General features: G+C 40.0%; 1 protein-coding gene across 2 annotated transcripts in view; it reads right to left on the bottom strand.

The window, feature by feature from the left end:
- LOC124721197 (terminal uridylyltransferase 4-like) overlaps nucleotides 1–15182 on the bottom strand; it is a 207296-nt gene that overhangs the window by 34311 nt on the left and 157803 nt on the right. For both annotated transcript variants that reach the window (XM_047246042.1, XM_047246041.1), the window contains 2 exons: nucleotides 12409–12627; nucleotides 7199–7345 (listed from right to left, as the gene is read on the bottom strand). In XM_047246042.1, coding sequence (XP_047101998.1) covers nucleotides 7199–7345; nucleotides 12409–12627 — 366 coding nt within the window. The remainder of the gene's footprint in view (nucleotides 1–7198; nucleotides 7346–12408; nucleotides 12628–15182) is intronic.

Genomic DNA, 15182 nt, shown 5'->3' with positions numbered 1-15182 from the left:
CATCAGTACTGTTCCGTACATACAATATGCTGGGTTCTTTTCTGTTTTGGACTAATGTAAACAGATAAAGTTTAAGTGTTAATACAAACAAATGGGCTTATGTGATAAATGGATATTTTGTTATGTTTCCTTTCAAATTGTTACCTAACACTTTTACTGTTTCATGTCTTAATTCAATTCCTCGTGCAGAAGTGGATGAGTGAAACATCTGAGTTACATGGGTTCCTATTCAAAATATTAAGTGCTCACTCCCCTCAGTAAGTCTGTAAATTTGTAGTGGGAATTTCTGAACACCCTGCATGTCTTTCCTTGATACTGTGCTCACCATTGTGGTACACGTACCTCAAGCCATTTCCAACTACAGAAACCTACCATCTGAGTTACAGAATCTACTATAAATATTCCACAGTAACAATTAAACTAAGGTGATGATAAAACATTCTGTCCAGAGGAGGAGGAGGATGAGGAAATTATGTGTACACTTCTACTGTATATGAGGCCATCCATGACCAAAATTGTAAGGACACTGGTGAAGCACTGCACATCTGCATAGACAGATTACTGCACCTGAACAGGAAATTTGTGCAGATATGAGATATGCGCACACCTGGAAGCTGGAAGTTTGTGCAAAACAGTTAAAAGCTGTGGACACCAACCAAATCTGCACACACAAATCTTAGCATGAGAATAGGAGATCAGTGGAAATCTGGCACCTGAAACTTGTTCTATGTCAGCTGCTTGATCAGTCTGGGTCTAGTGATTCTCATCTGTGTATGCACAGTGAATTTTAAAATGGTAGATAGACGTCAATGCTCAAGTGAGTTCATTGGGGAACTTATTGGAACGTACAGGAGTCACATATTTGTGGAAAATTACGAACAAGAAATACAGTGATCGAGATCAGGCGTCATTTACTTATAACTCTTTTATACAGAAATCATGAAGTTCGACCCTACAGCAAAGGGGGGGGGGGGGGACCACCCACATCATCATCATAGACTGTTTATTTACTGGAAAGAGCTAAGTGAAGTAACGAAATCTATTCCATCTGGTGCTAGGGACAACGAAATCCATAAGCCAAGTCACTACAATTTGACAGCCTCAGCTTTCTGAGTGATTCCAATGAAGACGCACAACACAAAAATCAGTTTAAGGTTTATCTTGTAGATATCCCCTATTGCTTGTCTTTTGCAGCTCTATTCACTTCTCTACAAGAAAAATCAGGGAAATGGCTGCAGATATGCTACTGATAGAAATCATTTCACCAAACTGAGGTAGCACTAGCATGTGGAAAACTAAAATAAAATTCTCAGTTCTGCTTCTTTAGCACTTAGAAATCTCTCTCATTGGGCTGCCAATCTGTAGCTGTTTCTGAGACACAACCCAATCAGCCTGCTTGACCAGCACTGCCACAGAGCCGGCAAAAGGATGTTACACCAGAGTCTAGTCTGCCTGTGTAGTAGAATCACTGTCATTCAGCCTCTGTCATTATTGTGGATATCAATTCGGCCAAACTCAAGTATTCGCTTTGGATTGTGCTCTGGTCTTGCCATTATTCAAGCTATGTAAAAGAAGATAATTAAAACACTACACGTACATCTCATTATTTTGTTCTCTGTCTTACAGTCCATCATTTTCCATGCATCCATCGTCAGGATGACCAAACACCAATCCGCAAATGGGATTGCTAGCATACTTTCACTCAGTACTATCCTATGCTATGAGAGCATCTCTCTCTCTCTCTCTCTCTCTCTCTCTCTCTCTCTCTCACACACACACACACACACACACACACACACACACACACACAGCCAGCCTTACTTATTAGAAAGAAGAGTGCAATCAGAACATTATGTAAAGCTGGTAATGAAAGATCTTGCAGTTGTACCTTCAGGGACATAGGGATTCTTACACTTGTTTTACCCCCTAAAATAATGTGGTTCATAACAACAGTGAATTGGAGCTGAGATATAGAATTTGCAATCACAATACTAGAAGTAGAACTCAAAATAGACTATGAATCCCTTTCTAGTATTCAGAATGGAGTTTTATAGTCTGGTACGAAAGTCTGTACCAGGTTTTTGGTAGACTTCAGGCAGTCAATTTAAATGTCTGACTTGGAAACAAACTAAACTATAGCTCACTGGCAATACCTATAATTTTTAGAAATATACTGTTTCAAACACAGTCTGTCAAAATATTATCTGCAACATTTCAGAATTGATTTGTGGTACTTTATTTCCCTTCATGAAATCCTCCTTCAGGACTGTGTAAATAGCTTCAAGTATGTTGTGTATATTCCACTAAATGTTTGTTTCGAAATTACAGTAGAGAATTCTAGCTCCTTGTAGCTTTTTCTTCTTGTAAGAAATCTTAATCCTTTTACTGCTCTGGATGTGTGTAAATGTCCTCATAGACCGCTGCCCTCAGGTGTATTGGACATATATATGAATGCCGCTTGGTTTTTCCTGAACTGCGATGGACATCTAAATGTGTCCTGAGCCGCCAACTTCTTACTTTTGCAGACAAGTTACTTCCACATCTCAGAAAACAGAAAAGTTTCAAGTATTTATCAGGCAACATATGTGCCTCATTGTGTGCTATCATTTGCAGAAAACCTCGTTTCAATATCTTGAATCGGTTATGACATGATTGTTATGACCACAATTTGTGATGCCCAACAATGGGAATGGGAGTGTCATGTGCAACTGTCCTTTGGGTATAAAACCCAATAATGCAAGAATAAAATGAGATATCTTTCTGCTCTCAGTTTTAAATAAAATTCAATGTCTTTTCTACATTTCATTTACTGCAATGTATAAGCTAAAATCAACCATACACAAAGTTCATGCAATGCATTTTTATGTCTGTGAACTCTAAAATTTTGTGAAATCTTTCTTTCACTTAATCTGATGCAGTGCAGTGTGTATGCTGCATAATGAAAGCAATTCAGTTTTTTATTGAGTGCAAATATCTGACTGTAAGAGGTGCAAAAATCAAATTTTTTTACCTATTAGTTTTTGAAAAATCAGATGAAAGTATTTCCAGCTGCAATGCCATCTCTCAGCACAGGCACCAGCATGTGGTGAGCAGTACAGTCATAATGAAAGCAGCCTCAGAACAGAATGCAAAGAGCTCGACTGTAGCAGCGAAACGGGTTAGTGTCAGCGTCAGTCGCTCCTGTGGAGTACTTGCTCTCCTCATGCAAGTATTGTTCTGTATTATACGAGGTGTTACAAGTGTATAAAGGTAATTATGTGTTTCCAATTCCAAATGCAATACTTATACCAATCGCCAGGTTCGCCCTGCAACTTGTGACATAAATTTTTGTGGCAATACTGCCTTAACTTAAGCTGGCACTGCCTACACTACTTCGATCGGTCTTTCTGTTTCTCAAGTTGCCAGTTAGCTATGCAGACATTTCACTGCATGTGGACCAGCCTTAAAACCTGTCTTCGGCACAACAAGCAAATTAAGGGACATCATGTCAAAGATCAATTAGGCCCGCAGATGCGCAATAGTTATAGCACTGAGAGCAGGTGTGGCTGGCTTGCACCTCCTAGATGCAGTGCTGTATCTTGCAGCACTATTTTGAGCACAGTCCTCCAATTCTGTAGTGGCAGAGCAGAGCATCAATGAATGACATGTTAAACTTCAAACAGAAATGTAGCATCATGCCACCAGGTCCTGGCAATGCCTAAAAAATGAGCAGAATGGACAGGCCACATGTGGAGTCTACGTGTGGACAGTATTCAGAGTGGCACCAGTAGATCATTACATCTCACTTCTTCAAATAAAGAATGAAGCAAATAACTATATGAACTTTTCTACTTCAAATTATCATATCTAACATCTTGCATAAATCTGATCTTTTTTCCTGGGACATTCAGAACTGATTTCAGGGCTAAGCCCATTTTCAGATGTCATACTCTTGCCATATTCCTAAGTGTAATGGTATGCAAACATATCATTGCCACCCCAGTTTCAACATTTGGGCATTGTGACTAGTTAATACAGCCATTTACCATTTCAAGGAAAATATCTTTTATTTATCTGCAGCAGAGTGCAAGATGATCATGCTTTGAGTATGGAATAAGGTTGTGAAGCACCTAATTCACAAACTTTAATGCAACAATGATTACAAATTGAACAGTCACACTGAAATCAAAATTTCAACTAGGGTTTAGTGGGGGGAAAAAAAAATCTTCCTATTCAGCATGTCTAAAACATTGCTGAAATTATCAAATATACCACTGGTTTGATGATTTTAACGCACTATATCGGAATTTTACTGTCAAACAGATGCAAACTGGACATGATTACACATCTGTTTTAACACTAGAACGGCAAAAAGGGGTCAAAATGAACTTCATACTTTTTCCATCAATGTTGTACACAAATTTTTACTTAATTCATGAAATCATTACTTTTCCCATGTTTTCTCCTCTTTATGATAATGTATTACAAAATATATTTTCTTGGACATTTCATTGGGGCCAATTTGACACTGCTGTAATTTCTCTTATGAATATATGTAAACAGACCAACAATGAAGATGTAACAATCAGAAATCATGCAAAATAGGTGCTGCTCTTGTTGCATCTTGGCATATATATATTCCAACCTGCCAGTTTATATCGTGTTCAGGTGCTTCTCATTAATGTGGAGTGCCTGATGAAATACTATCTGAGAGAATCCCAATGTAGAATCAGGAATTGGCTTCACTGAAGATGAGAATTTTATACCAGAGATAATTGAAGAAGAACACATTATGAACAATGAGGAATTAGTGGAGGAGGATTCAGATGCTGATCTATGTCCATATTCACCACAGTGAGCCTAGTTGAATGTCTCCACAAAGATGGTCACTAGGGATGGAACCAAGTGAGAGGTTGTCAGTTTTTCACTTTCTAGAAGAAGACAGGATGCGAATGTTTTAACAGAGATAGAAGATCCTACTAATTACACTTGTTAATGATCAGGCAACAATCACAGTGCTTTGTGTATTATTTTTGACAAACCAATGCTATATTTCATGAAGAAATACACAGAATCAAATGCTCATAACATACTAATAAACAATGACCAGAACATATCACTTGAGGAGCTGGAAAAATTGATAGCCACCATTTGTGCGTGGGGTGTCATTTATACAAAGGTATGTCTGCAGATGGTCTTTTGTCGCATTGTTGGGGGCCTACTATCATCAAGGACATTATGAAAAGGGACTTATTTCAATACCTCAGAAACGCTGATATACATAGACAGAAGCAACCACTCAGGCCATACGTTGTTCTGCACCTCACAGAGCCATTTCTAATTCAAGGAAGAAATGTGACAACAGACGACTACTTCATTTCTCTTCACCTTGCTAAGAAGCTCAAAGAAAAGAGAACTTCATTAGTTTGTACAGTGAATAAGATCCATGGTGAAATCCCTGACGCGGAGCGGACACGGTGGCAATAAACGAATGGGTCACCTACAAAAATAGTGATGAACAAGAAAATGGAAAGGAAGAAGTTCATACTCCAGCTGGTGAATGAACTTTAGGGCATGAAAGAGCAGAAGGAAGAACAGACAAAAGAAGAGGATACGGGACGAAACCCACATAGAAAACTGAAGAAGAGCCAAATCAGTATCTGCGAAAGCAAAAAGACAATTGACAACTGGCTGAAGTGCCACAAAACTGTGGGAAGAAAATGTGCACAGAAAACATAAATCACCTATCATAAGTGCATCAAGCAGATTCCAATGAAGAAGAAGTAAAACAATACTATGTGTAAGAACACCTTTGAGTAATGTATTTTACGGACTATAAGATGCACATTTTATTCGAAAAATTGCCTCCAAAATTTAGGTGAATTTTATACTCAAAATTAATATAAAAATGTCCACTACTTGATTTAAAATTCCCTTCAGTCTTAAAAATGGCCATATATTCGATGACGTGGGGAATGTGTGTATCTGGCAACACTGGATTCAACTGACAACAGAAATGCACCGATGCGACGAACATCACTTGCAGGGTTCACAAGCTTGCTGACACTGTCTTCCTCCTGCTCCGCCATCACAAATCCAGAACACTGTCTAGCCTATGATGTGTCTCTGCAGGCTATAGTGCCAGTGAACTTCAACTGAAAGTGATTTGTGTTATTGGTAACAGTAAAATATTTTTGTTAGTAGATAGTTTGGTAATGGAAAAAAATAAAAGGTATTCAAGATGGTGCGAGCTATAAATTGAAAGTACCTAATAGCATGTGCAGAAGAAAATGGAAACAGAGGAGCTGAATGACATTTTGGTCCTCCAGCAATAGAAAAAAACCATTTGTAATTGGCAGACTAGTAAGGAAAAACTGAAAAAATGAGGAAATGAGGAAGACTAAATGTGCAAATAGAGGAGTGAATGCAGAATGGCCAAAACTAGAAGAAGATGATTTTTAAGGATTTTTAAAGGTCACTTCAGTTTTATAAACTAAGAATTTTTTTAAAGTATGACTTTGCAATCTAATAATAAAAATGGCACAAATGTTATTTCTTAAAAGATTGTTTAAAAATTAATGTCTTTTGGTCCATAAAATACAGTACAGTATGGACTATATACATTAAGTGTGTCTAGAAGGTTCTGCAACTAGCTAATACAATGAAGTCTACAGTTTAAGAAACTGGACACCGTGAGCAACAATAAGGTATTAAGATATTTTGTTGTTGCTCAAGTAAGTATCTACTGAACTAATTATCATGTTAAATAATTGTTGTAACTTAGAACAAGGTAGTGACTGACCAAAACTACTATAAAGCAATTTTATGGAGGGTCAAAATAACCCCTTTCTGCTGTTTTAGGAACATCAGAAACACCACTGTTCTGGTGTTAAGAAACCTATTGGCAAACAGTATTACACATGTGAGGTCCTGATACTTGCTGCTGTTCTGTATGTTGTATTTCCAAACTAAGACATTAGAAGAAAGACAATAGGACACTAAGAAGCAGACATTTCTACCATGTTCATTGTAGTACTACACTATAATCTTAGCCTGCACACTGCCTTCCTCAATTACTTCAACTGCTTCCGCAACCACGGACAATCCCTCCATCATCGACTTCAAATTACATACTCTAAAAACTATAAGAGAGAGAGAGAGAGAGAGAGAGAGAGAGAGAGAGAGAGAGAGAGAGAGAGACAGACAATTGCTATCTTACCTCCTGCAAAACTGGCAGCACAGGTGGTTCACACTGTTGTAGAAAATATATCACCATCAAAATATATGCATATGATGACAGGCTACCTCGAGAAGCATCACATATATTGCACAATTTGGCAAAACGTTTCATAACATATCCCAGAATCTGGAAAACAAAAATTTTTGCATTACCACTACTGCATAAAAACATCACACAAGGCTACAATGACGCTACTGAAATACTATCCCTCAGCCACTGTAAGGGCTGTAGGGTCACTTATGCTGCCCATCTACTGCTGATCATAGTCAGGCACATGATATGTTTTTTATCTGCATAGGCATGACAATTCTTTGGACCATCACTGTTGGTGCAAAATATTACTATATTAATGCGCCTACTAACCCAGGGAGCTTAACCTGGGAAGAGGTGACGAAATTCTACGTGCGAGTCAGTATCTGGGGGGTATAGTGCTCGAACACCAGATAGAGACAGGCACGGGACAAACAATGCGACCAGTGCAAGGAATATGACAAACTAAGTGCACAGAAAATGCAGCACGGCGTGAGGTTAAGGTCATGTCTGAGATAGTTGATGTCTGCACAAGAACTGGCCTATTGCTGCTGGTAATTTAAAGTCTGGATCAATGGTTCTGCTAATGCAATGCCTCCTGCACACCCTCTGTGGCAGCTTACTGCACTATTCTGATGTGATACTCATCTCAGCTCAGCTGCCTCCATTTCAGTATCCACTGGCATGGATTGTACATTATTCAATGTCACTAACTTGATAACACAAGAAAATACATGCAGTAGGCTTCTATTAAACAGTACTTTTCCTACAGCAGGCTGATCCAGATTGAGTGCCCTTATGCACGTACATGCAGAGAAGGGTTGGTGAACAGCTCATTGTGGACAGTTCGGACAGCTGGCCTATGGGATTGCAGACATGACTGAGTGTGGGTGAGGGGACACCACCAAAGAATTATCCAAATTGTATGGAAATCCGCAGATGTGATGTACATGTACAGCCAAACAAATTATTACAATTCCATAAAAATTGGATGATTTACTCAAGAAAAAGAGCGTCACAAATTGAACAAGTCCACCACTGGCCCTTATGCAAGCAGTTATTCAGCTTGGCATTGATTGATAAAGTTGTTGTCCTCATGAGGGATACTGTGCCAAATTCTGTCTAAATGGCATGTTAGATAGTCAAAATCCCAAGCTGCTCCGAGGACCCTGCCAATGATGTTCCAAACATTATCAGCTGAGGAGAGATCTAACAACCTTGCTGAACACAGTAAGCATGAAAACAAGTAGTAGAAACTCTTGCCATGTGCGGGCGGGTATTATCTTCCTGAAATGTACAACCAAAGGGATCCTGCTATGAAAGCATCACTCCTGATTGTTGGGCCATACAGTGAGCAACAGTCAGGTTGGTATCCCACCACTGTCTGGGGCATTTTTAGACAGTTCCTCATTGGTCCTCAACATTTTCTTAAGAGTGCATTTTAGCAGTCTTTTTCAAGATGCCTCTCTCCGACACAATGTGGTGAGTAGCAATCTATTTTCCCTTATTGTTATTTAACAACTTTCTTACACAGCAGTTCATTCAGTCTGCGTCAACAGCTAACTAACTGTGAGGAATATTCACGAAATTAAATTCTTGACTGAGTGAACATATGGGTGTAAGTGCCTGAATACTAACATTCATTAAAAATTGGACAAGATCATTAACTACTTAGGAAAATAGCCCATACAACACTCACAGCTTCCCCCTTTGATTTTAAGTCCATTTACAACACACTGTACAGGCATTAATACTTGACAAAGTGGTGCGTGTAGCCAAGTTACGATATATAACTGACAATGGATAAAGTTACATAACAAATGAAACAAGGACTATCACCACAAAACAGATTTGTAATATCACCTTGAAAAATGTGCAAGACCCCAAAATAAGTGCAAAATAAAGAATAAAATTCATCACAAATTGCTTAATTTTTCAGTGCCCAACAAGTATTTTTGAACTGGCAAAATATTTAACATTGTACACATTGAATAAATAGGCAACTCATCTTGTAACAGCAGCTGTAGTTTCAATACGGGCAAGAGCTGGGAAATTGTAGGTATCAATGTGGGGCAAATTAGCAGGCCAATAGCAGAGGCAAGTGGACTACGCTGTGGGCAATCAAATTCCACACAAGTTCAACTTGTGAAGTATGAAATGAATGTGGAGGTGAATTTGGTCTTAAAGTTTCAATTACAATTAACTAGAGTGCAAAGTCTGCATGTATTCCAGAATGAATTTTCACTCTGCAGTGGTGTGTGTGCTGATTTCAGGGACACTTAGTTTTCTTAAGGGCTATGGTTACTGCTAGAAGGAAGGAAAGCAGGTTTCTGGAATCTATTAGGTGCTGAAAACAAAACTATAGCTCCCACGGGTAGTGGGGAGAAGGCAAGAAGATGTGGTGGTGGTGGTGGTAGGTCCAATGCAGCCGAGGCTGCCAGATCCACCTTAATCCTTGGTTTTCTCTCGTTGTATTTATGTACGTATGTATTAAACCGCAGACATAGAAACAATGGGGAGGCTTTGTTCTGCCGTAGCCCTCAGTGGTTCACAACCTCACAACAGGCCACAGACACTGAGTGAGGTGGTTCAGTGGTTAGCACACTGGGCTCACATTCGGGAGGATGACATGTCCGGCCATCCTGATTTAGGTTTTCCGTGATTTCCCTAAATCGCTCCAGGCAAATGCCAGGATGGTTCCTGTGGTGTCACCGCCAGACATCAGACTTGCTAGGGGGTAGCCTTTAAATCGGCCGCGGTCCGTTAGTATACGTTTGACCTGCGTGTCGCCACTATCTGTGATTGCAGACCGAGCGCCGCCACACGGCAGGTCTAGTCTCTCAAGACTCCCTAGCACTTGCCACAGTTGTACAGCCAACTTTGCTAGCGATGGTTCACTGTCTACATACGCTCTCATTTGCAGAGACAACAGTTTAGCATAGCATTCAGCTATGTCATTTGCTACGACCTAGCAAGGCGCCATATTCAGTTACTATAATTACTATCTTCAAGAATGTATTCTGAACAGATAATATTGTGAATCATGTACTGTCAAGAGCGACATTCATCATTAATGGATTAAAGTTAAGTATCAAACTAATTATGTCCGCTTTCTGAATTCTCATTCCTTGTCATGTTCCAAACCTCACGTCAGTATAGTTCTTCCCTCCTCACGCCAGCCTGCACGAGCTAAAACGCGTGCATTTAGGTCTCCACTCATAACACGGTGTTGGCTCTTCTGCTAACACGAAAGTTCATTTGAAAGGGCATGGTCGACTTCCTTCCCTAATCCAATGAGACCAATGACCTCACTGTCTGGTCTCCTCCCCCAACAGCCAACAACAGTCCACCCACCCCACTGCCGCCCCACACCGAATCCACAGTTATTGTGTGGTTCGGTCCCCAGTGTACCCCCTGGGAACGTCTCGGAGTGTAACCCCAAATGTTTGCGTGGTAGAGTAATTAAGGTGTATGCGTACGTGGAAACGGTGTTTGCGCAGCAATTGCTGATACAGTGTAACTGAGGTGGAATGAGGGAGAACCAGACTGCATTTGCTGAGGTAGATGGAAAACCGCCTTAAAAACCACCCACAGGCTGCCCGGCACACTGGACCTCGACACTAATCCACTGGGTGGATTCGTGCCAGGGACAGCACGCCTTCCCCCTCAGGAAGCAACGCGTTAGACTGCACGGCTAGCCAAGTGGGCTTTTCTCTTGTTTCTTGTTTTCTTTCATGTACTGCCCATAGCCAGTATCTCATTAGAGGACTGGTTGATATTGGGCCATGAGGCAGCATCAGTTGGGATGCCAAGTGAGTTGGACCTCATGCTGACAGGGAGAAGGGAACCGAAGCCCCCAATGGGTTTTTGTGGGAACGGAGCGAAAGGGGATGCTGTTTGCCTGACATACAGTTCAATTTTGGTGGCCACTGAGGCCTGACACTTATGGTAAAACAGATGATTTCACCTTTGTTATGGAGGGGGGGCTTAGTTACTGTGTTTGCAAATCTTGTGGCCATTTGTACTAGATGTAGGTGTTCATATCTTTTTTCCCTTGACTCTAAATATAAATGGCAGGCAAGGGTTTTGTATTCCTGTTCTGCCACCCCACCCCTCCCCCTTTTAACATGAGACAGTTCAAGGGGTCACATTTTGGTGGCTGGACACACAGTGTGTTCGTAGTCTGGGCCATCTGCATTCTCCACTCACTGAGGTATTTGTACAGCGTGATATCTGCTCAAAATGCAAACAAGTAAAACACCACACTGGTGAGGGGAAATGTGGAAAGTACAGTTTTACCTCACAGTAGGAAACCCTTACTTTGACCTTTTCAGTTATTACCTTTTCAGTTATTACATCTCATTCAAAAGCTGCAACATAGGCTCCAGTAACCACTCCTTTGGTGCCCATTGGATACAGCAAACAAATTTGACAACCAGTTTCTCCCAGTTTCAAACAATTCATCTGACTGTACAATGAACTTCTGATGAAAAATAACACCCTGGATGATGATAAGGTCTTTGTGAGGGGTTGATGGCAATGGAGATGTCATCAAGCTTCTCCCAGCAGAGCAATGTTTTTATGAATAGGTGTCAACTGTTTTAATGAGGATGCACTGACTTCACATTTTGCTCATGGATGCTACCGCATGTAAGTTTTATTCAATATGTTCAACGGACAATAGTGGTTTTGAACTCAAAAACGACTCTCCATCAGTTCAGGTACAAACTAGGTACTGATGGAAGTATTTCTTGCCATTTCCACTGAATTCACTTTCCTCGCATCACATGGTCTGGAAAGGGAGGGGAAAGAAAGGGAAAACTTCAGGTTGTACCTTTCTGCAATGAACCAATTCACTGTATCTAGCAAGACTACTGGGCCTTGTGGGTACAAATCTGCGAAACATTCTTCCTCTTCACAGCCCATGAGCAGAGGGTGACATGGTATGGAAAATGGAACTAGTACCCCAGGGGCTCAAGGTACCATGTTCACCAATCATGCAATCACTACAAAACTGTAAGCCCTTGAGTGGGAAGGAGGGAGTATAGGAGCTTATGGTAGTGTGTAGCCTTTTACATATGTAGCACTCAAGATTCTAACTTAACATTTCTGTTGTTTGAAGTGGAGACAAGAAAACTACTTCTAGCATTGTGTCTTACCTTTACTCTTATATCGATATCTGAATACACTTTAAGTAGTCTTGTATTGTTTTGAGCCAAGACGTTATATATGCTGATATCGCCATCTAATTCCGATGAGAAATGGTTAAATTTTATTATTGGCACTTTGGCAGATGTTATAGGAACTAAATTCCTAATACTTTTATACCCTTTCAAATGAACAAATAGATCCTCAATTATCTGTACGAAGTCAAGATCCTGTAAAAACACACACAAACATGAGATCATCTGCAATGGAACCATTATGGCATTTATGGTGATATACACACAATAAGAGAAATGGCTAGAAATGATACAATTTAAAATAAATAAATTAGAGAGAGAGAGAGAGAGAGAGAGAGAGAGAGAGAGAGAGAGAGAGAGAGTGCGCACCTGTACATGGCTGCAGTTGCAAAACCACTGTGCACAAACATTGCAGGGAAAATTTTATAATGCAACGTTATAGGTGGGCAAGATACAAACTGTGTCTGTAGCCAAGAATACTAGCTCCTGTATGTTTTCAACAGCTTTCCTCAACAATGCTAGCTGTCAATCCATTTTTGGAGGGACTGAAGAGACGGGAAAAAAATGAGAACAAGAAGTGAGCTGCCAACAAATACGCAGCACTGTGTGTGGGTGCTGAAGCAACTCTTATCAATGGCTTCTGATTTTGCTGATAATCAATGGAGCAAGATGCAACAGCGGAGGAAGTAAGCAGAAAAGGTAGAGGATAATGGCTAATACTAGCCATTCCAGCCAGTACATTTGCTCTGAAACTTGAGCTTCTCCCAGTTCACGATGACTGCCAATATTCTGACAACTGTACAAACAGTCATTTTCAAAAGAGAAATGGAACGAGAGCTTGCTTTGCATACCAACTGATGTCAATAATATTTTGCAGTGATGATTCAGTTTTAGTAAACCTATTCACAAAATTATAAGATTTCCTAAATCTGTAGAGAAAATTATCGAATGTTAATTTTACTGGGAGAGGGAGCACAGCTTTGGTAATTCTGCCAGGGGTGCAGGGTCACCTCAGTATGGTTCTAAGAGAAGATTAACACTGGCCCCAGCTGTGTATGTATGCAGAAGATCAAAGGCATTTCTACACGGCAGACTTTGCAATGTTTCAGAGTTCTAGACTTCTTCTGGTCAAACATGTAACATGGGAAGTTCAAACAGGACTACTGAGCTGACTTATGTCTATTTCAGTCAGATGTTGATACATGTGGATACAAAAATCTTGAGAAATAATTTGTGTAAATTTCAGAAGTATTAGAAATGCACAGTTAGTCATATGTTCCATAGATCATTTGCAGGATTTTTATTGAAATCACGTGGAATGGATGTTTACAGGCCATGCATAGGTTATATGTCTGTGAATATGGTTACATTCTGAACACTTATAGGTTACTAAACACCAGACTGACATGTATTTAATAAGGATGAATATATTAGTCTACTACTAATCATGTAACTAGGAGGAATTTGTCCAAAATCAACAGTATTCTCTTGAATGCATGGAAATTAAAGGTCAAAATTAATAATAGTGAATTATGTATAAAAAGTGTTGTGTGTTTAGTTGAATACAAAGTGATTTTGTTTTTGAAGAGGACAGAACTGTTAGAAGCGTATGGAAAGGTTTGAGGATTGCAATTTAATAGAAAGTAACAGGAATATTTTTAGTTTTAATAAGGATAGCAGGAAAAATAAATTACAAAGGAAAAAACACATTTTTCCATGTTATAATAAAACAAATATTAGCCCTGGCCAATTATTATAAAAGAAAACATTTTACATTCTGAAACTACAATCAAAGGTTAATAGTGCACCAAGCATCAAAACAAATCCCACGAATGACTGAGGATGAAACCAGATACTGTCAATTTGTGGTCTGGCACTTACTGAGCTACAGTAACTGCACAATTGCAAATTATTTATTTCCCAGTTATACATGCAACAGTACTGTGAGAAGAAATGCTTTCATATGTGGCACAGAAATATCACAACATATTGTGGTAAAGACAGCTTGCATCAAATGTACACCACCTCCATTTTCTGCTAGCCCCCTACAGCAGTACTGTAATTAATCATTTGAAGCATACTAGTCAGCAGCTCTGCATGTTCTGGCCAGCTCTCCTCTGGGCAACTGATTGCTTCCTCCAGTTTATCAGACCAACTTTAGAACTGCTTGTTGTAACAGGAAGAATGCAAAGGGTACACTAGTCAGACACTTTCACTTACTTGCTAGTTAACCAGATTTACTGACCACCTGTGGGCTCCACATTTTTTTAAAATTTTTTCTTTATCTTAAGTTTCTCACTGTTTGGGAAATTTTTTACATGTCAAATACACTCCTGGAAATTGAAATAAGAACACTGTGAATTCATTGTCCCAGGAAGGGGAAACTTAATTGACACATTCCTGGGGTCACATACATCACATGATCACACTGACAGAACCACAGGCACATAGACACAGGCAACAGAGCATGCACAATGTCGGCACTAGTACAGTGTATATCCACCTTTCGCAGCAATGCAGGCTGCTATTCTCCCATGGAGACGATCGTAGAGATGCTGGCTGTAGTCCTGTGGAACGGCTAGCCATGCCATTTCCACCTGGCGCCTCAGTTGGACCAGCGTTCGTGCTGGACGTGCAGACCGCGTGAGACGACGCTTCATCCAGTCCCAAACATGCTCAATGGGGGACAGATCCGGAGATCTTGCTGGCCAGGGTAGTTGACTTACACCTTCTAGAGCACGTTGGGTGGC

Source organism: Schistocerca piceifrons, chromosome X, assembly GCF_021461385.2.
Source record: "Schistocerca piceifrons isolate TAMUIC-IGC-003096 chromosome X, iqSchPice1.1, whole genome shotgun sequence".
Classification (NCBI taxonomy): Eukaryota; Metazoa; Arthropoda; class Insecta; order Orthoptera; family Acrididae; genus Schistocerca; species Schistocerca piceifrons.
The sequence above is the reverse complement of the archived record's forward strand: the minus strand, read 5'-3'. Positions and strand labels throughout refer to the sequence as shown.